Source organism: Cryptococcus neoformans, assembly GCF_000091045.1.
Source record: "Cryptococcus neoformans var. neoformans JEC21 chromosome 3 sequence".
Classification (NCBI taxonomy): Eukaryota; Fungi; Basidiomycota; class Tremellomycetes; order Tremellales; family Cryptococcaceae; genus Cryptococcus; species Cryptococcus deneoformans.
This window is the reverse complement of record NC_006685.1, coordinates 180,550-197,500: the sequence shown is the minus strand read 5'-3', so window position 1 is coordinate 197,500 and position 16,951 is coordinate 180,550. Positions and strand designations below refer to the sequence as shown.

Here is a 16,951-nt window from a genome sequence, read left to right as displayed (position 1 = left end):
TACGCAAACAATGTCCGACGCCACTCTGTTTCTCCGCAAAAACAAGGACAAACAGCGTCGCAGGAACGTCTCTGGCGCTTCTCGAATCGCTAGCACCAGCAACTCATCGTTGGCCTCGCGACCTGGCGCCTCAAAAGGCCAACCTGTCGCTGGTCCGTCATCCTCTGGAGCACCATCTTCTGCCGCTCCTTCTCCATCATCTGTTTCAATCAAACCAGAACCGGATAGCTCGAATAATCCTAATATTACGGAAATCAAAATCTTCTCCACTGGTTCTAACAGCGCATTGCGATACAATCTCATGCGCCTCAACTCTGTTAAGGATGTTGATCCCACACAGATAACAGCGCCTGTATTGATGAACAGGAAGAAACCAGGACCAAAAGATCCCCCTACTTTTGCGCTGGACGAAAACGGCAAAATCGTGGGGCGGTATGTATACGATGAGGAAGGTAAACCTATCTTGGATGAGGAAGGCCAGCCCGTGGTTGAGAGGAAGGAAGTGGTCGATATGTCTCTTGTGGGACAAGCGCCTGGCGGTGGCAGGAAGAAGAGGGTCAAGAGGGGCACAAAGGAGGTTTTCCACCAAGATATCGAAATCATGCGTCTTCGACGAGAAGAAGCTCTCCCTTGGGTGCTGGAGAGTGGCAACCCCCAGGACAAACCTGCCCAACCGGAACAATGGGTAGGAAGGATGTTAGAACAAGGACAGCTATCTACTGTGCTTCTGTCGAATGACGGGACACGAGATGGGTTCGAAATGATGCCATTGGGCAGATCCTACAAATTTGAACCGGCTCGGCCTTTTAAGCCTTTAGACTCCGATGCTGCTAACAAACTGGTGAATATCTTGTTTTGTCCAATTATGATGTTCATATTTGTTGACATGTTATATATCCAAGTTTGAGTTGCAGGCAAAGAACAAGATTCACGATCGATGGGCCTTCCGCCCTGCAGATAATCAAAGCGGGGAAGCATCCTCTGCTTCGACGCCTATTCAAGTCAAGGCGGAGCCAAACGAGTTGGAACAGCGCGCATCCAGAATGGAGACGAGGATCAAGATGCACAAGGGCGTTACTGTCGACCGGAAGGCCAAGGTTGAGCGGTACGAGGATGATTATCAGCGTGAAGGGCATCGAGTGGAGCGTGTATGTCCAAAATTTTCCAAATACACCTTCCTTTCAGGTTGTTGACAGTATGAATAGGGTATGGAGGGTGGCGTGGACGAAGAGCTCGATTTCGATGAGGCGGAGGAATTTCAAGATGACGACGATAACAATACATTCTACCGCGACGCGCAAGAAGAGGAAGAGGCCAGAGAGTTGGAAGAACGGCTCAAAAAGGAGTTCCGTGTGGCTAATGCCAACGTCGGTGACCGGCCTCAGATTGACGCGGAGGACGACGAAGATGATCTTTTTGGAGACAAATCACTTGATGACGAGGGTAAAAAGTTGAGGAAGATTATGAGAAGGAGGATGAGGGAAAATGGAGAGGATTATGATATAGATGATGACTCGGTCAGTCGTGCCGTATGATGTCTTGTCCGATTTACATGATGCTAACATTCTACATTCAGGACTCTGATTCGGATGATGAATCTACAACCAGCACTCAGAACAAGGAAAAAGAAAAGGAGAAGGACAAGGAAAAAGAAAAAGCCAAAGAAAAGGATTCTTCTCGCAACCCTTCTCAACCGCCTTCACGTCCCAGCTCTCGTCCCCCTACTGCTCGCACATCGTCACCTTCCGGGTCTAATCCTCGCTACCCCAGTCCGAAAAAGGGCAAAGCCTCCACCGCCCCTCCTCCAGTCTCTGGCGCGTCTCTCATCGCCCAGCGCGCCACCTCGCGAGGAGCTAGCCCTCGTCCTTCCACCCATGGAGGACATGTTGCCGGTAGAGCCAGTAGCCCTCTTGGAAGGGTGCCCAGTCCCGCTGAAGGTCGTGGTCCTGGTGTCACGGGTCAGAGTCAGCCTGCGTCGAGGGCTACAAGTCCCGCGGTCAGAGAGAGCAGTCCGGCCTCGGGAGGTGCTGCAGCCACCGGAGGGGCCAGTCCTGCTTCCGGAGGGCCATCAACGAGGGACGTATCTCCTGCTCCTCCTGCTGGTAGACCGTCTCCGAGAAAGGAAAACGCTGCAGTCTCAACATCGTCTTCGTCTGCAAAGCGCAAGTCGTCACCTTCCGTTTCTACTCCATCCGCCGATGCACCTCCCCGACCGAAAAAGCACAAAAAGACTGGTTCCCTTACCCCAGCGCCGGCACCGGAGGATATTCCTCCCTTCTCTGGTATGATCACCAAGCAAGACGTTTTGGGTTGGTTCCAGCGAAACAAGAAGAAGGCTGTTCCTATGAATGAGGCGATTGGAGCGTTTAGAAAGAGAATTGTTGATGCCGGGCCTAATAGGGATGCCAACCAGAAGTTGTTCTTGGGGTGGATCAGGATGGTGGCAGATCAGGAAAACGGGAACTTGAGTTTGAAGCCCGAGTTTAGACAGTAATCATCATGCAGAAACACTTTATCTATCGCCACAACCATATCATCATGCAATGTACGCGTAGTCAGCTCAAGCCATCTGTCATTCTGCTCATCCTCCCCTCGGCTGCGCAGTAAACTTCTCGGTCTACGGCTTGCCGTTGATTTGGTCCAACATTCTTGTAGCTGGCGATGTCCTTGTTGGATTTCATCTTCCTGTGGCCTTGACTTTTGACTTGTTAGTCGTATCTTTAGGCACGCAGTTAGTCACCATTGTTTGCGTCAATCAAAAAAGGAAGAATGAAGAGTTTACCGTGTTTTCGAAAGACTTTTCACGATATTTTGAATGTTTTGCACTTTCTATACTCAGTGTTAGGCACTTGCTACTGGTAAAGCTTAGAATTATGAACAGAAGATCGCTCAGAGGAAAGATGATGATCGCAATACCGTTGTACTACTGAGCTGTTTTAGCAGGTTTATTTATTATGTATTTCGTGATTTTGTTCACTAGAAAATGATTTCATCGTCTGCCCTTCAACTTCACCCCCTCCGCAGCCCATTCTCACCACGCCCCTGAGAACTTTCGGCGCTTCTGACTATTTTTTGTTCTTCGCATTCCATATACATGGTCATGTAAATTTCGTTATGCTGCAAATGGAGAACGCTTATTTAATTATACACTTCGGCTCGTCGTTGTCGGCTACGAAGCAAAAGGCTAAATGAAATTGCGTGGCCCCGCCAGGATTACGACGATTTGGCAAAAATAAGAGGATCAACTGCTGGAACTTTTTCCCCCGCGGCTGTAGCCGCGGGATATGCCGAATGAGTCGGCCAAGCACAATCAATATCCCCATCTTATACATCTTTCTTATCCGTATAAGCATAGAGAATGCGCCAGCTATACGCAAAATGAGCAACGACGAGAGCAAGACAAACCAACAGCAAGCGCCTCTTAAGAGGAGACGTATCACTGTGAGTCCGTCATCTTGGAGTTCTTGTAGGGTGCCCGCGGTTATTTTTGGGGAAAAGAAGTTGGAACGACAGTTGTCATATGGCATGTATACTGACACATTGCTATGCAGAGGGCGTGTGACAGATGCCATAGAGGCGGTATCCGTGTATGTTTAAGAATCTTCTTCGGGATCAAATGAGGTGGATTGCTGACTGATGGCGGATGTCCGATGTCGCTCAGTGTGCAGCCAGTTCAAACCCATCGGTATGCGCACCATGCGCAGACTTTGGTTCAGAATGCACTTACAACAGGCCCATGAAACGGCGTGGTGTAAGCCATTGTTCTCTACAGCTCCCTTGACGAATATATTGCTGACAAATGATGTTACCATTGATGCAGCCTCCGCCTTCGAAAGCGCGTGAAAGTTATGGATCGGCGTCAGGCATTGCTCTGACAAGATGGACACTTCCTTTACCGAGCGATAACTGGACATACCGAGAGATAGCCTCTCATGCGCACATAGAATCGCTCGTTGAGGCGTTCTATGCTATTGTGTACCCCATGTAAGTCAGAATAACCTTCCGTCACATTTCCGACTGACCAATGGAAAGTTACCCGATGTTTCACTGGCCAACATTCACAGCAAATATCCGCCGTCGAGTGTACACCACCTATCCAGCCTTTCACGCCTTGACAATGTCGGTATGCGCCATCACTTCCGCACGTCTTCGTGATGGCGCTGTTCCCTCGCCAAATTCTAGCACCCCAACTTCCGACCCACAGCCCCCTACGTCGGAGACTTTCTACCAAGCTGCCGTAGCCTCGTACCCTCGAGATATCACCACCGCTTCAGACTTCGATTACAAAAGGGCCAAGCCATTGTTGGCGACTCTGGCCATCCAGTATGGTCAGATTCCTGCTGTTCATGCGCATATCGGCGACTATATGACTCTTTGTGCTATTGATGGGTTCCATAACGAGTCGAGGTGGCCGAATGACCTAAACGAGATTGAGGTGCAAGAGCGTCGTCGCTTGGTCAGTAATAATCTGTCATGTCCCCTTAATACACGTGCTGACACTTTTTTCTAGTTCTGGCTCGCATATCAGCTTGACGTATATGCCGCGACAACCTGGGGAGGTATTATCCGTCATCGTGAATCACAATCTACGGTCTTGTATCCAGCCGAAGTCTACTCGGACGAAGAAATAACCCCTACAGGTATTGTAAAATCTGTCAATCCAGCTCATCCAGTGTCATTCTGGCGAGGATGGAATTTTGTTGTCGACTTGTACCGTATCCTCGAACATGCTGTTACGAGGTTGAGGGCAAGAAACCACACTTTTGACGCTGGTAATCAGATTGCCGCTTTATTTTCAGAAGGTCGAGTGGGGTCGGGGACAGAATTGAAGCCAGGCGATTTGTTGGTTCTTGTAGAGAGGCTGTACCGTGCCTTACCCCCAGAGCTAAGAGCCACGAGTGAGATGACGGGGGATGTTGAAAAAGATCGTTATGGTTTCCAAGGTGAGTCTTCACAAGTGCAAAAAAAACCAATCCTTACGAGAGAGACAGCTGCAAACATTCTTGTGACAATGCAGACCATGAAGATGGTTGTTGCAGGTATGGCCGAATGGTCCGTCGAACAACGCTGTTCTATTGCCGGTGAACTTCTAGATGCGTTCGCGACGGTACCTAGAGCGTACATCCAGGCTATCAGCACTCCTCTTGTAGGTCATCACGCTGTGCCGCTAAGTCAGGTGCTTACTTTGGGGATAGCTTCATCATCTTGCTGGTGTTGGTCATCTACTTGCTTCTATCATTCACTCACCCCTTTCTCCCGCTGCTTATTTGCACGTTCGCACCGTACTCCTCTCCATGGCTGACCTCTTATCCTCACTTGAGTCACATCTGACTTCCACTGGAGGCATTGCCCCTAAGTTGAGAGAGCACGTGGAAAGGATTGACAGATACATGACTAGTGCGACGGAGAGTAATGGCAAGCTGGCTACTTTCGTGGGTACCTTGGCCTACATTCTTTGGGCATGTGATACTAAGAGATGTGTAATAGGCATCACCCATCCATGATGTGCAAACAAGGCAACATCTAGCTACGCCTCACCACGCTAAAGATACAACACCCACTACTACATTCTCTTTGCGCAACGTCAGCGCCGTTCCGGGAACTGCGAGCAGTGTAACTGGTACAGGTAGCTTAGGCATGAGCACTGGTACAAATTCATCAAATGTTCGTACTACTTCAAGACCGTCCACGAGCGCCAACGCGGATGTCTACAATCCGAGCCCGCTGGGAAATGTCAATGCGAAGTTTCAGTTCAAGCCTAATTCTACATCTTCCTCCAGCTCTTTACCTCTTCCTCATCTTCCCCGACCACCAGCATCTCAAATCCAAAACACTATTTTACCGTCAAGTTCATCCTCCGTTCCCCCCCCAATGCATCTTCCATTCGGAGGTATTGGGGCAGGTGTAAGTGACACTGGTGCTGGCGAGAGTCTTCAAAGACGTGAGCCTCCAGTGATCACACCTAGCTCTTCTCATTCTTCCCACTCTACGCCATCACAGTTCTCACCCAAGTTCGTGAATACTTCATTGGTCTCGCACCCCGTCCCTCCGCCATCTATTGGACAGCCTCAAGGCAATTTGGCTGGTTTACCACTACCTCTTCAACCTTCTCATTCTCAGAACCAATCCCAAAGCCGCACACAGCACAACCAACCTCAACAACCGATCGAAAATCCTTTCCACCTGACGATATCAAACTTCCCGCCCGAAACTCAGGAGCCAGCGTACCAATTGCCCGACGATCTATTTGTAGATTGGCCATTTTTATTCAATGAGTTTGGGTTCCAAGGGGACGCGTTCGATTTCTTGAGTTCGGGTATCGGCGGCGCTGGGGGGGGCCCTGGCGGTGAGAGTGCGAGTACAGGTGTATTTGATGGTGTTCAGGCAGGAGCTGGTGGTAGTACAGCGCCGGTCGGTAACTTCAATGGGGTAAATATGACTGGGATTGGTGGAGGCAGGATACCACCCGCGCTTGAGGGTGCGAACCTCCAGTAAAGCACGGCAATGAGATTGGTGGTTTCCTTTCCAGTCTGGGAGCAAAAACTGAATCGCGCAGGCGCGTAAGTTTATGAAAGACAAAGAAGAAGGTTAAGCAAGGAATGTGTCAGTTGGGGTTTTGTCTCTTTATTTCTCTCTAATTTGATTCATGTCTGAATAGGTATTCTCGTGACACTCGCATCCTTGGATCCTTTCATATCTTGGAAAAAAATTCTATATTTTCAATACACCTCCTGTCCATTATATACAGGATTAATCCAATCACTCAGTGGGGTTACTCACTTAATAGAACGTTACGACGTTAAGTTGATGTTCTCAATAATAGAATCTTAGATGATGTAAATGTTTTGGTTTTTGGGATTATAAGTTGTTGCTATTGCGTTTGCGCACTCTTGTAGTATTCCATTTGGCACTACTATCATCATAGCATCGCATATATTTGTCAGCTTTTTATTGTCCTCCCATGCTAGCATGCTAAAGAAGGGTGTGAAAGGACCACAATGAATACATATCCTTGCAGAGCCTGGCAGTAGAAGATGAAATGCAGCAATGCATGATTTATTTTTGACCAAAACATACTACCCAGCTTTCGTTTCTTTCTTCATGGTACAGTACAATCGTGTCGTACATGTTAGTGCTAACCTGCTTGCAACAATTTCCTAGCGGTGACTTTACAGCCTCGCCTCTCTCAAAGCTTCCACTGCTTCCTCTTCTCCTCGTTCATACGCCTCCTCAATCTCCTTTGCATAGATTTTGGCAGCGAGGTTACGCTTGACCTTGAACGTTGGGGTCACAATATCTTCCGGGAATGGCTTGAGAGTGAGATATAAACCCTTGATCATCTCGAAGCTATTTCATCCTTTATCAGCTCTTCCCTCTCCAACACATCTCCCTGGGACGAGGAAGCAGGAAAAAAAGAGAGACGGAAATAGGAAAGACTTACCCATTCAGCTTGTTCTGCCTAGCGGTCTTGCCTAAAATCTTGAACACCGCCTTTCTGATCTCCTTACTCTTCGCCGCTTCTTCCAAACCACGCAAGTTCTCCGAGGGCACATTCTTGCCCAGGACCTTGCTGACGAGGTTTGATGTCTGCTGTGGGTCGAGGATAGCGATAGCGATAAGGGACGAGCGTGTAGAATCGCCGTGGACAAGGAATGAGGCGAAAAGGGGATCGAGAGCGTAGAGTCCTTCGAGCTTTTCCAGTGCCACGTATTCACTGCACCGACTAATCAGCAATGATTCCATAAAAAGAGAAGAGAAGGAAGGACTCACCCTTGGCTGAGCTTGACGACATTCTTGAGACGATCCACAATCTTCAGCCTACCGGCAGAATCAATCTCGCCAATGTCTCCAGTATGGAACCACCCATCTTCGTCGATAGATTCCTTGGTGGCTTTGGGATTGTGGAGATATCCAGGGCTGATGTTAAGACCTTTAAGACATACTCTGATTGGGACAGTCAAGAGTTAGCAAATTGCGGTCGACAGGTGAACAGAGTGAGCAATGGAATGGTAAACATACTCTCCTCGGGGGTTGGGAAGGTCTCTTGCAGTGTACTGATTCGCGAATCCGCGTGAGCATCTTGCTATGCCCGGTGGAATGATGTACTTACTCCCATGTCGGGGACGTCAACAAGTTTGACGTCGTTACAGGGCTGTAAACGACCGCAGGTACCTGGTCCTCCTACATCCCAAGGAATTCTGGGACCCAAAGTAAGTAATCAGTTTCAGCCCAGTTAATCATGAGATACGATATTGCCTACCCAACAGAACAGGTGCCAACAGTCTATGATAAGAAGAATGGAAACGTGTGAGCTCATGCCAATCTTGAGTACCGAATTCTTACCTCTGTCATTCCGAACTATTCGGAACATCTTTAGCGTAAGCGGACCCAGCATCTTTGGCCGAAAAAAAGAAGAAGAAATTCAGAAGAAACTCACTCCTTGGACGACTTCACAGCTCAGGACAACCTTGAGCATCTCATGCACGTCCTTCCTCAATGGCGCAGCTCCTGACCCGATAAATACCAATCGGCCGCCCAACAAGGCCCTTATCTGCAAACCCACCATCATCAATACAGAGATCGTTACTACCATACGACTCTAGACTCTGAGAGTGGGGTCGTACGCGCGATTTTTTTCCCTTCACTTACTTTTCGGAAAACAAGGGCATCATAGATTGGATGAGTGACTTCACCTGTTTCTCTCCACTTTGCGAGTTTGGTGTTAACTGCTTTAGTAAGCAGGGCGCCTTTGAGGCCGCCACTATTCATTTGCTCCTTTACAGCCGCGTGGATACTATTCCATTTCCCATTCTCAATTAACTCCTCCACTCTTCTTATTTTGAAACCCCTGTAGCTAAGGGATTGGTACTTACCGGTTCCACATACGCGGTACACCGACCATGAAATGAGGCTTGATAAGCTGAGCATCTTCAAGGAGCTTTGTGGGATCTCCTCTGGTGAACCCGATGGTACCACAGCCATACATAACGACAATCTCGGCGAACCGCTCATAGCTGATTTCCAAGATGAGTTGAGTATGTCAGCAGGTATTTGGGAAGGAGGGAAAGGAAAGGGGAGGATGAGATGATGCTTACATGTGACTGAGGGGGAGGAAAGAAAGAAACATCCAGGACTCGTTGATCAGGCCCGGATTGACACCCTTTCCGTTGGAGATGGTTGCAGAAAGGACGTTTTCTGTGGTAAGCACTACTCCCTTCGGATCGCCTATTGTCATGATATCCGTCAATACTTGCCATCAGAAAAATGAAAAAAAAGATAAAAAACAATAAAAATAGAATGAGAGTGAACGTACCAGTGGTCCCACTGGTATAGCTAATCGTACAAATCCTCTTCAGGTCCAGCTCCTCTTCTCCCTCCTCTGGCCCGGGTTTACAAGGTGCTTGAGCGCCCTTTGCTTCCAGCTCGTCCATTGTGAAGAACTCTATGTTAACCGAAGCCGCCCATTGGTTGAGCAATACTCTTTCCGAAGCAGGTAAAGGATCCATAGAGACAATTACCCGCAAAGAAGGGCAGAGAGGGGCAATCTTGAGAAGCGAGGGGAGGTGATTTTGTGAAGTCACGATGATAGGCAAGGGACAGTGGTTGGTTCTGTTGTTTGATGAGCACACCCACGCTTGTCAAGAAAGAGGTGTTGACCTACATATACTTCGCGACATCCGGACCCAAGGTCTCATAAAGACTAACGCCTACCAGCCCAAAAGCATGGCAAGCTAAATCCATAATTTGCCATTCTTCCCTATTACCACTCCAGACACCTACGGCCCAGCCTCTTCTAGCTCCACCCTTTCGCCTATTTTCATCCCCATAGAATGGAACACCAGGATGTTTGATTTCAGGGGGAGAGATGTCCGCGGAAGTTGGGTCTCGAAGACGACCTTCGCGCTCGAGAGCAAGGAGGGCAGATCCAAAATTGTTACGCCTAGTCTGGACTGTGGCATAAGATGTGGGGATTAGGGTGTCGGTCCATACAGGCTCAAGAGGTGTGGAGGATGGATGAAGAGCTCGGCGGACAAAGAGAGGATGGCCTGGGTTCTTTTTAACAGCTAAAGATGGCTAGTATGAGTTGGGCGTAATGGAAGGATTCGATTCATGTCGACTTACAGTCCTCAAACAGCTGGAAAAGGGTATGCGGCTCGCCAGGAGCCGTCAGTATAGACCTGTTATAGAAGGCTGAAACAAAGGAGATGCGTCAGCGCTGCTTGTACGAGGCCTTCTCGTTCGGCGCTCTCATGCTCGCAGTTTCCTGATTGACATACAGTTTGTGAATACACCTGTACGATGGCAACATCAGTTTGCTGACATGGATCACAACTCTCTTGCTGTACATACCACTCTGCCCGTCTTTACGTGTTCCAGGGATCTCCTGTAGATTCAACATCAGTTGATTATCCTTTTTCTTCAGCGATCCGACGTACATGGTTCTGCCTGTTCAGATCAACATTCGGAGGAAGAGGTTCTAGGGGCATGATGCGGGTTAGGACAGAATACACGAAGCAAGAGAATAAGCAAAGTATACCAAGTGGCAGTGCAAGGGCAAAAATCGAACGAAAAGTGCGGCACGATCTTTAAGTTATTTCTGCGAGGTGCCGGTTATTCACCCGCTGTCTTTATCCGGGGCTAGCGTCATACATTTCCTTCTGGCTGGGCTGTTTACCAGGAACGAGAACCTGCGAAACATGCTGGGCGCGGGGGAACATCGTCCGGGGGCAATTATGACTTGGCCATAGCCACGCACACCTTCCTTGTTGGTCACCTGCCAACCGTCCGCCCTGCCCGCACACAACGTCGCTCCCGTCTTCTTCGGGCGCCCGTGGTTCTTACTCTGCTCCCAGGCACTTTGTAATCCATTATCGCAGAAGTATAATTGGATTTTCGGGCCCTATCAGTCAAGGTTCTAATGTAGAACTCCGCTTGATCTAAGTAATAAGCTAAATTATTACTAAGTATAAAGCAAGCAGTCACAACGTGTCAAGCAAGGATCTATGTCTGTTGTTCGGGCCCGATGCTTACATCATCCATCCCGTCAGCGCGATGAGGTTCTTATCAGAGCACAGCCTGGTAGTCTTCTACACAACTGGCATAGGTAGCCGAATGAACGTAGATAATAATGCCTTTAGCAAGGGCACGTCGTCTATCATCTGTTGGCTGATTTCTCTTGACTCTCGCATCGATGCCGCACCCCCTACCTCCAGTCTTTTATCTATCAACATATCAACCTACTTCCTCTACATCCCCTATGATCTACCTCCTCCCTTTCGAACTGTTTTCATTCCGGTTGCCTACAGCCTTTGGATATTTTACGGGTTTAATCGGCGTCTCGTCTCAAGCTGATAGTTATCTTCAGAGGCGTAAGTATAAGGTTAACGAATCGACACCGGGGACCCTTCTCATGATTAAACTGAAGGGTTATACAGAGCTCCCAAGGGCGGCCAATCAAGTCAATCTGAATCGCAAAGGATAACACGGCCGTGAAGGTTAATATTGTAAACAAGGTGATGCATCGCAGCTACGATATCGCTGCAAGCTTTGTCAACATCGAAACTCTCAATTGGAAACAGCCGACTTACCCATGTGGTTTATCTTCCATTGTTTGTCGGTTCGTAGGAAATACATGTATGAATTTTCTTCGTACAAGTTTAGACCTCTTGTAGTATACAGATGTTGAGGCATTTCAAAGACTGATTAGGAACTATCTGTCCTTTTCGCAGAATGTGATCATGATCTTAAACAATGTCGGGGAGAAACCGGACGAAATAGGTTTGTTTTGGCACAAGGATGTTCTGGCCCTCTACGCAATCCATAAGCTCTGACTTATCAATCACATCGCTTTAAATAGACACTAACCCTTTTTGACATGCCTTGCTATTTCTAACCAATAAATCTAAAGTTGGAGCTATGCACGGCATACTGAAGCAACTTTCGTCAGTCCTATTCTTCAAAACACAGATGTAGAGAGAAAGCAAAAATCTATTCACCCTCGGCTGCATCCCTTCCTCCTGCCCGATCACTTTCAACATGAACATTTCATGGAACTTTCTAGGCATATCCCTCTCTTGCGGCTTATCGTTCGATGACTGAAGTACAGCCGGACCATGAAGCACGGAACCGGTGACGTTTATGATCAATGATGGAGCCGAGCCTTCTTCAGCTATGAGTTCAACAATGACAGGTACATTTGCCATCTACATCAGCAATAGTGTTGCGCAAAAGCGGGCAAGAGCCTATAAAAAGACATACAGGCAACAGGATGACAGTCAAGCGTTTGAAGGTCATGTCTGCTCAGAGGCATCGAACGAAGGAATTCGGCGAAAGCGGCAGGTTCGGAAGACACAGGGTTACCATTCCAAATGATCTTGGAGGATGGGAGGTAAAGAATTGGGATTTCCTATAGCCATCAGTATGTATCAGCTGCCTGTTTCCTTAACTATGAGAAAAACCTTGTTGAAAGTCGGACCGTGAAGACAGGACCCTGCCAACAAAAGATACCCCTTTGTCTGCTTCTATTTATACCCCTACTCGCAAATGCGAGAAGAAACTGAAAAACCAACCTCAGCTCGCCTCGACGGTTCATCATACGCTTCATAGTAGATTTGACAGAATGCAATAGCTCCGTGTGCTGCAGCATCGATAGCCAATGGACCCCATGATTGCGCCCTGTAGAAAAATGGTGAGATAAGATTAGCTGTCAATGACGAAAGACGGGCGGTGGAGGTGTGAGAGGCGGCGAAACGGGCTTACGCTGGAGGGACGGTTGTGGGTATACCAATTTGAGAGGAAGGGGGTATGGTTGATGGAGTTATAGAGGCCATCCTTATATTGTTCTTTCTAAAGAGTCTGAGAAATCGAGAAGAGACAAATGAATAAATGACAAAGAGGAGTATTTTGATTTTCCAGAATGATGAACAACGTTTGGCTCCATACTCGGCAAGTTCCGCATTTCTATCTTCTCTTCTTTCTTCTTCTCTTCTCCGACGGTCGTTAATTCATTTTTTTGTTTCCTCGTTCGTTCAAAGAAGCTAGAGTTGCCGAATAATTTTTAACATCTTCTCTTGTGTCCGGCTTCCGAATGCTCCTGACTGCTCATTCTACACTGCTAGCCGTCTACTACACGGGTGAGGAATGGATAATCAATGCTTACGCCCCTGGCAGCCATAAGCTCAAGCTCTCCAGGAGGATCGTGCTTTGGGGCCCATTCGATCATCATCCACACAGCACACAACAGGCGTTCCACATATATTCGCGTATGAACCACACAGCCAGATTAGCCACCCCGGTTCATTGGGCACATTGCCTCAATCCTTCTCCATTTCTGGTGCGTGTTGCACTGAAATGGCGCCTATTTCCGCGCTTATCGCTTTACAGGGTAAAGGAGGTCATAAAGCCGTGTCTTTTTGTCTATTTACTAGCAATTCATGTATTAAAGACATACCCGACGGGCAAGCTAGAGGATAAGTCGGCCCAGTTAAAAGGCTCCCATCAAAATTATACCAATTTGGATCTATTGTTCTTGCATAGGCCAACGAGACAATGCACCGTCGGTCTCTCAGGAAAGGACACCCCCGTTGTGCATTGCCCTATGCACGTTGGCATATATATATATCCGTTTGCAAGCTCGAGCTGTCTTGCTGATTCGTCCTCACATCTCTTTTCCTGAGGCCGCTCTTCTTTATCAACTTACCGTAACGAAGGCGACGAAGAAGGTAACGAACGTGACTATACGATTCCTAACCAATAGTGACAAACCCCGGCCATATTGTAGGCTTTCTGTTGATCAGACAGCTCTACACCACCTTACCAAAAGGCCCTCAACTTGCTTATTCACACGACTATCGTAGAGTAATGACCATAGTGCCCAATCTTCAGGAAGCTACAACTTCGGATTCCGATTCGGAGCGTACCCTTTACGATCGTCCAAACCGAACAAGTCGAACAGATCGGGCAGAATCTGGTCATGACTCGAGTGAAATATTCTTTCCATACACCGCTCCTTTCTCCTCCATCGTGCCAGCTCTTACTTCTTTTACCAAACAGCCACAAGTGACCTCGTTTCAGCCCCTAAAAGAAACCAAATGGCAAAGGCCACCCTTCCTCCCCACCCTCAATTCCCATCCTCGGCTAGTTTATCCCATTGTCGTTTTGACACTTCTGTCTGCAGGATTGATAACTGGCTTGGTCGTTTTTGTCATTCACCAGAATCATATACTAGTAGGGGAAGAGTCATCGCCCGATAATGAAGGGAAGGATGATGGCCAGGAATTAAGTCCTTTGATTCTATTCATTGACGCTGTCTTCATCATTTTGTATGTTCTTTCCAATCTCTTGATTACTGGAAAGACCTTGAACTAACCTTCTCCTCAGTATAATCGGAACAATCTCCATCCTTTTACTGCTCATCTATCGTTTCTCCACCAAATTCCGTCACCCCCCTCTCCCATCATCTACCACCCGTATCGCCAATCCATTAGACTTCCTCCCTGGATGGTGTCGTACAACTCTACCCAGTTTACCTACTTACGGCGAAGCTGTAATTGGCGCCAGCGGTACCATTGATCATCAGCTAGAGATGACGTTACCTGTTTATGAGGATAACAGGAATAGTCGGATGTTGATGCGGAGCCAGAGTCGTCAGAATGTTGAGGATCGCGGCGGTAGCAGTGTATCTGTGGTTATGACTGATGACGAGGGTAATGAGAGGCAGGTTCGCTCTCCCACGCAAGAGCAACGTTTGACGAGCTATTGGATGTCGGAACTGGTGCTGCCTACTGCGAAGCGTCAGAGTCAAATTCACATTCAATCTGAACCTCGTTCCTCTTCTTTGTTGGACGTCATAGTGGAGGACGAATCTGTCATGATAAACATGGAAGATATCAAAGAAAGAGGGAGGATCGGTGTAGAGGAAGGGGGTGTGAACGGCGATGAGGGAGAAGTGAAGGAGGATGAGATCGAGGTTTGGCTGGAAGTTTGAACCTGTTACTGACAGCAGAAGCATGAGTACATAGATAATTATGCAACGATTGCCACCTTACATTGCGCTGTAATTAAAATATTCACTCACGGCTGGTCACTTCATTAACCTTTTGCCTCTCATGACTGTATACATTTGCGTTTCAGCATGATCCCCCTAGTTTTGTGAGACATCATTCGTCCATAAATACGGTAGATGCGTATGCATGATTTGTCAACTTTATAGTCCTATTATACATTTCTAGCGATATACCAGCTATAATGCCATAGCTAGCTAAAACCATCACTTGGCCATCTTTTACAATGACGACGTTTGGAACGTAAACTTGTTTTTCCAACTTTTGTTCAAACAACGGACAAAATCTCGCGTACTCCTTGCCGTAAGAAAGTAAGGTTGTATTCGATCGTACCTCTTCGTGCTTGCCATGTCTCTGTTCGCAGCAGCACTACCAATGCGAGATATCTTTGACAATCATTTACATCAGTCATGACACTCTCGACTTTTGGGACAAGAGGAGAAAATACGCACGGAGTGAATTGCCACATTGCAAGGGTGGTGCTCGGCAGTAACCTCGTTGATTGAGTCATCCAGGGTGCATCAGGGTCTTCGTCATCCCACCATCCTCGCGGCGCATCATCTTCCTCTTCTTCATCGTCCTCATCATCTTCTCCGTCTTGCCCCCTTTCCTCTTCGCCATCGTCTTCGTCCTCTTCGTCTGCAGACGGCCTCTGAGAGATGGCCTTGTAGAGACTCTGGAATTGTAGGAATGAAGAAAGGTATTCAGTCACTTGCTCTGTTAATTCATCTGTTCGGTGACGGTTATCGGTCGCGAGGATGACCCTGGAGTTCATGTCGAACAAGAACGTGTTATCGGTGCTAGAGTGCTATATGACAAGTTGGCTATGGAGGAAAGCGGGTAAAAGGAGATGGAACGTACTGAAGAGAAGTCCAGTAATAACGCTTCAACAGCTGACAACATTTCCATACTTCCTTGTATGACCTTGCTCCAAGCTGCTCGAAGAGACACATCATGCGCACTCGTCATGCTATAGACGACCTCCGGGATCAACTGGTTTATGATCATCCCTATGGTCGAGGGATCATCCAGGTCAAGGTTGTTGGGAGCATACGCTTGTAAATCGCCATATCTGAAATCCTCAATTTCCTCTGCTGTCGTTCGTTGGATCTCGGCGTAGTTCTCACCACGGTAATCTTCAGAAAGCATCTCAGCTTTGTGGATGAACATGTGGAAACGTATATCGGGGTTGGAAAGATAAGCTCGGACCATGATGTGGACGAATTTCCGGATAGAATCGTGGTAAGAGTCGTCTTGCTGCGGCATTGTGAGCGACAAAGCCAAAGAGTATATCTCTAGAATTGATACGTACTTGCATGTCCAAGACGTAGACTATTGTAGAGAATGTGCTCAGTGGCACTTCAAGCTGGTCGATTTCAAAGTTGGATGGTGTATCCCATATTTGCAGAGGTACAATCGAACTGGTTGTATGTTCTTATCAGTGAAGCCTTATTTTCCAACTTTTGATCCGAACATACTTGTAGTTAATCTGCTCAATTTTTTGGGTCACGCCAAAGTGTGGGACTTCTACAGCCGGAACTTGTTGGAATACAGTCTTGATGCATGATGTTTTGCCGGCTCTATAAGTAATCGAGAGGTTAGCACCGTTGGTCTGTTTGTAGACGAGAAGTGTACCCACTTTCTCCATCCAAGAACAAGGATCTTTTGGCGAAGAGTATCATCCTCTTGATGCTTTGGCAGATCTTCTGTATTGCTGTTGCTCCTGGGCATGATTGATTATTGAACTAAGAAGACGAAATGGGATGTCAACAATGAGAATGTATACTATAATAAACGCTTCGACGCAAGCAAGCACTCGAGCCGGCGCCCAGATAGATAACACGACTTCGGATGTTAATTAAAGGTGCAATAATTACTAATTTATTTTT

The 16,951-nt window shown here is 47.5% G+C and overlaps 6 protein-coding genes across 6 annotated transcripts in view; 3 read left to right on the top strand and 3 right to left on the bottom strand.

Moving 5' to 3' along the window:
- CNC00680 (hypothetical protein) overlaps positions 1-2,931 on the top strand; it is a 2,953-nt gene extending 22 nt beyond the window's left edge. Inside the window, exons 1-4 of the mRNA XM_569360.2 lie at positions 1-841; positions 903-1,148; positions 1,206-1,517; positions 1,577-2,931. The exon at positions 1-841 is cut by the window's left edge and continues 22 nt beyond it. Of these exons, the coding sequence (XP_569360.1) occupies positions 11-841; positions 903-1,148; positions 1,206-1,517; positions 1,577-2,494 (2,307 nt within the window). The 5' untranslated portion in view covers positions 1-10 and the 3' untranslated portion in view covers positions 2,495-2,931. The remainder of the gene's footprint in view (positions 842-902; positions 1,149-1,205; positions 1,518-1,576) is intronic.
- A 373-nt stretch (positions 2,932-3,304) lies between these two features.
- On the top strand, positions 3,305-7,044 carry CNC00670 (nucleus protein, putative). Its single transcript, XM_024656668.1, has 10 exons — positions 3,305-3,441; positions 3,552-3,587; positions 3,662-3,751; positions 3,821-3,984; positions 4,033-4,456; positions 4,511-4,943; positions 4,992-5,146; positions 5,196-5,432; positions 5,488-6,601; positions 6,663-7,044. The coding sequence occupies exons 1-9, from the start codon at positions 3,379-3,381 to the stop codon at positions 6,493-6,495; spliced, it is 2,610 nt and encodes an 869-aa protein (XP_024512338.1). The 5' UTR covers positions 3,305-3,378; the 3' UTR covers positions 6,496-6,601; positions 6,663-7,044.
- On the bottom strand, positions 7,032-10,552 carry CNC00660 (long-chain-fatty-acid-CoA ligase, putative). Its single transcript, XM_569356.2, has 17 exons — positions 10,437-10,552; positions 10,351-10,384; positions 10,278-10,292; positions 10,123-10,191; positions 9,662-10,064; positions 9,314-9,609; positions 9,096-9,225; positions 8,874-9,014; positions 8,650-8,794; positions 8,438-8,551; positions 8,344-8,358; positions 8,261-8,283; positions 8,111-8,198; positions 8,020-8,054; positions 7,771-7,944; positions 7,442-7,714; positions 7,032-7,347 (listed from the first exon to the last, which is right to left on the bottom strand). Exons 1-17 carry the CDS (start codon positions 10,485-10,487, stop codon positions 7,170-7,172), a joined length of 2,184 nt encoding a protein of 727 aa, XP_569356.1. The 5' UTR covers positions 10,488-10,552; the 3' UTR covers positions 7,032-7,169.
- Positions 10,553-11,255: 703 nt separating this feature from the next.
- On the bottom strand, positions 11,256-12,870 carry CNC00650 (expressed protein). The gene is made up of 7 exons (XM_024656667.1): positions 12,760-12,870; positions 12,570-12,675; positions 12,259-12,406; positions 11,997-12,169; positions 11,866-11,928; positions 11,589-11,809; positions 11,256-11,538 (listed from the first exon to the last, which is right to left on the bottom strand). The coding sequence occupies exons 1-5, from the start codon at positions 12,828-12,830 to the stop codon at positions 11,890-11,892; spliced, it is 537 nt and encodes a 178-aa protein (XP_024512497.1). The 5' UTR covers positions 12,831-12,870; the 3' UTR covers positions 11,256-11,538; positions 11,589-11,809; positions 11,866-11,889.
- Positions 12,871-13,008: 138 nt separating this feature from the next.
- On the top strand, positions 13,009-15,033 carry CNC00640 (expressed protein). Its single transcript, XM_024656666.1, has 4 exons — positions 13,009-13,133; positions 13,192-13,333; positions 13,384-14,321; positions 14,380-15,033. Exons 3-4 carry the CDS (start codon positions 13,861-13,863, stop codon positions 14,984-14,986), a joined length of 1,068 nt encoding a protein of 355 aa, XP_024512335.1. The 5' UTR covers positions 13,009-13,133; positions 13,192-13,333; positions 13,384-13,860; the 3' UTR covers positions 14,987-15,033.
- Positions 15,034-15,178: 145 nt separating this feature from the next.
- CNC00630 (hypothetical protein) lies at positions 15,179-16,853 on the bottom strand. Its single transcript, XM_024656665.1, has 6 exons — positions 16,702-16,853; positions 16,541-16,642; positions 16,375-16,483; positions 15,924-16,319; positions 15,515-15,870; positions 15,179-15,448 (listed from the first exon to the last, which is right to left on the bottom strand). The coding sequence occupies exons 1-6, from the start codon at positions 16,791-16,793 to the stop codon at positions 15,331-15,333; spliced, it is 1,173 nt and encodes a 390-aa protein (XP_024512333.1). The 5' UTR covers positions 16,794-16,853; the 3' UTR covers positions 15,179-15,330.
- Positions 16,854-16,951: the final 98 nt, after the last annotated feature.

Coding starts and splice junctions, on each gene's coding strand:
- CNC00670 (XM_024656668.1), top strand. CDS start 3,379: ATGAGCAACGACGAGAGCAAGACAAACCAACAGCAAGCGCCTCTTAAG. Junction 3,588..3,661: donor GCCATAGAGGCGGTATCCGT/GTATGTTTAAGA, acceptor GATGTCGCTCAG/TGTGCAGCCAGTTCAAACCC. Junction 5,433..5,487: donor ATGGCAAGCTGGCTACTTTC/GTGGGTACCTTG, acceptor GATGTGTAATAG/GCATCACCCATCCATGATGT.
- CNC00660 (XM_569356.2), bottom strand. CDS start 10,487: ATGCCCCTAGAACCTCTTCCTCCGAATGTTGATCTGAACAGGCAGAAC. Junction 9,610..9,661: donor CCGGATGTCGCGAAGTATAT/GTAGGTCAACAC, acceptor ATCAAACAACAG/AACCAACCACTGTCCCTTGC. Junction 8,199..8,260: donor GTTGGCACCTGTTCTGTTGG/GTAGGCAATATC, acceptor TTTGGGTCCCAG/AATTCCTTGGGATGTAGGAG.
- CNC00650 (XM_024656667.1), bottom strand. CDS start 12,830: ATGGCCTCTATAACTCCATCAACCATACCCCCTTCCTCTCAAATTGGT. Junction 12,170..12,258: donor TGACTGTCATCCTGTTGCCT/GTATGTCTTTTT, acceptor TTGAACTCATAG/CTGAAGAAGGCTCGGCTCCA. Junction 11,929..11,996: donor AGGAAGGGATGCAGCCGAGG/GTGAATAGATTT, acceptor AAGTTGCTTCAG/TATGCCGTGCATAGCTCCAA.
- CNC00640 (XM_024656666.1), top strand. CDS start 13,861: ATGACCATAGTGCCCAATCTTCAGGAAGCTACAACTTCGGATTCCGAT. Junction 14,322..14,379: donor GACGCTGTCTTCATCATTTT/GTATGTTCTTTC, acceptor CCTTCTCCTCAG/TATAATCGGAACAATCTCCA.
- CNC00630 (XM_024656665.1), bottom strand. CDS start 16,793: ATGCCCAGGAGCAACAGCAATACAGAAGATCTGCCAAAGCATCAAGAG. Junction 16,320..16,374: donor TCTACGTCTTGGACATGCAA/GTACGTATCAAT, acceptor ACAATGCCGCAG/CAAGACGACTCTTACCACGA. Junction 15,449..15,514: donor GCAATGTGGCAATTCACTCC/GTGCGTATTTTC, acceptor TGATTGTCAAAG/ATATCTCGCATTGGTAGTGC.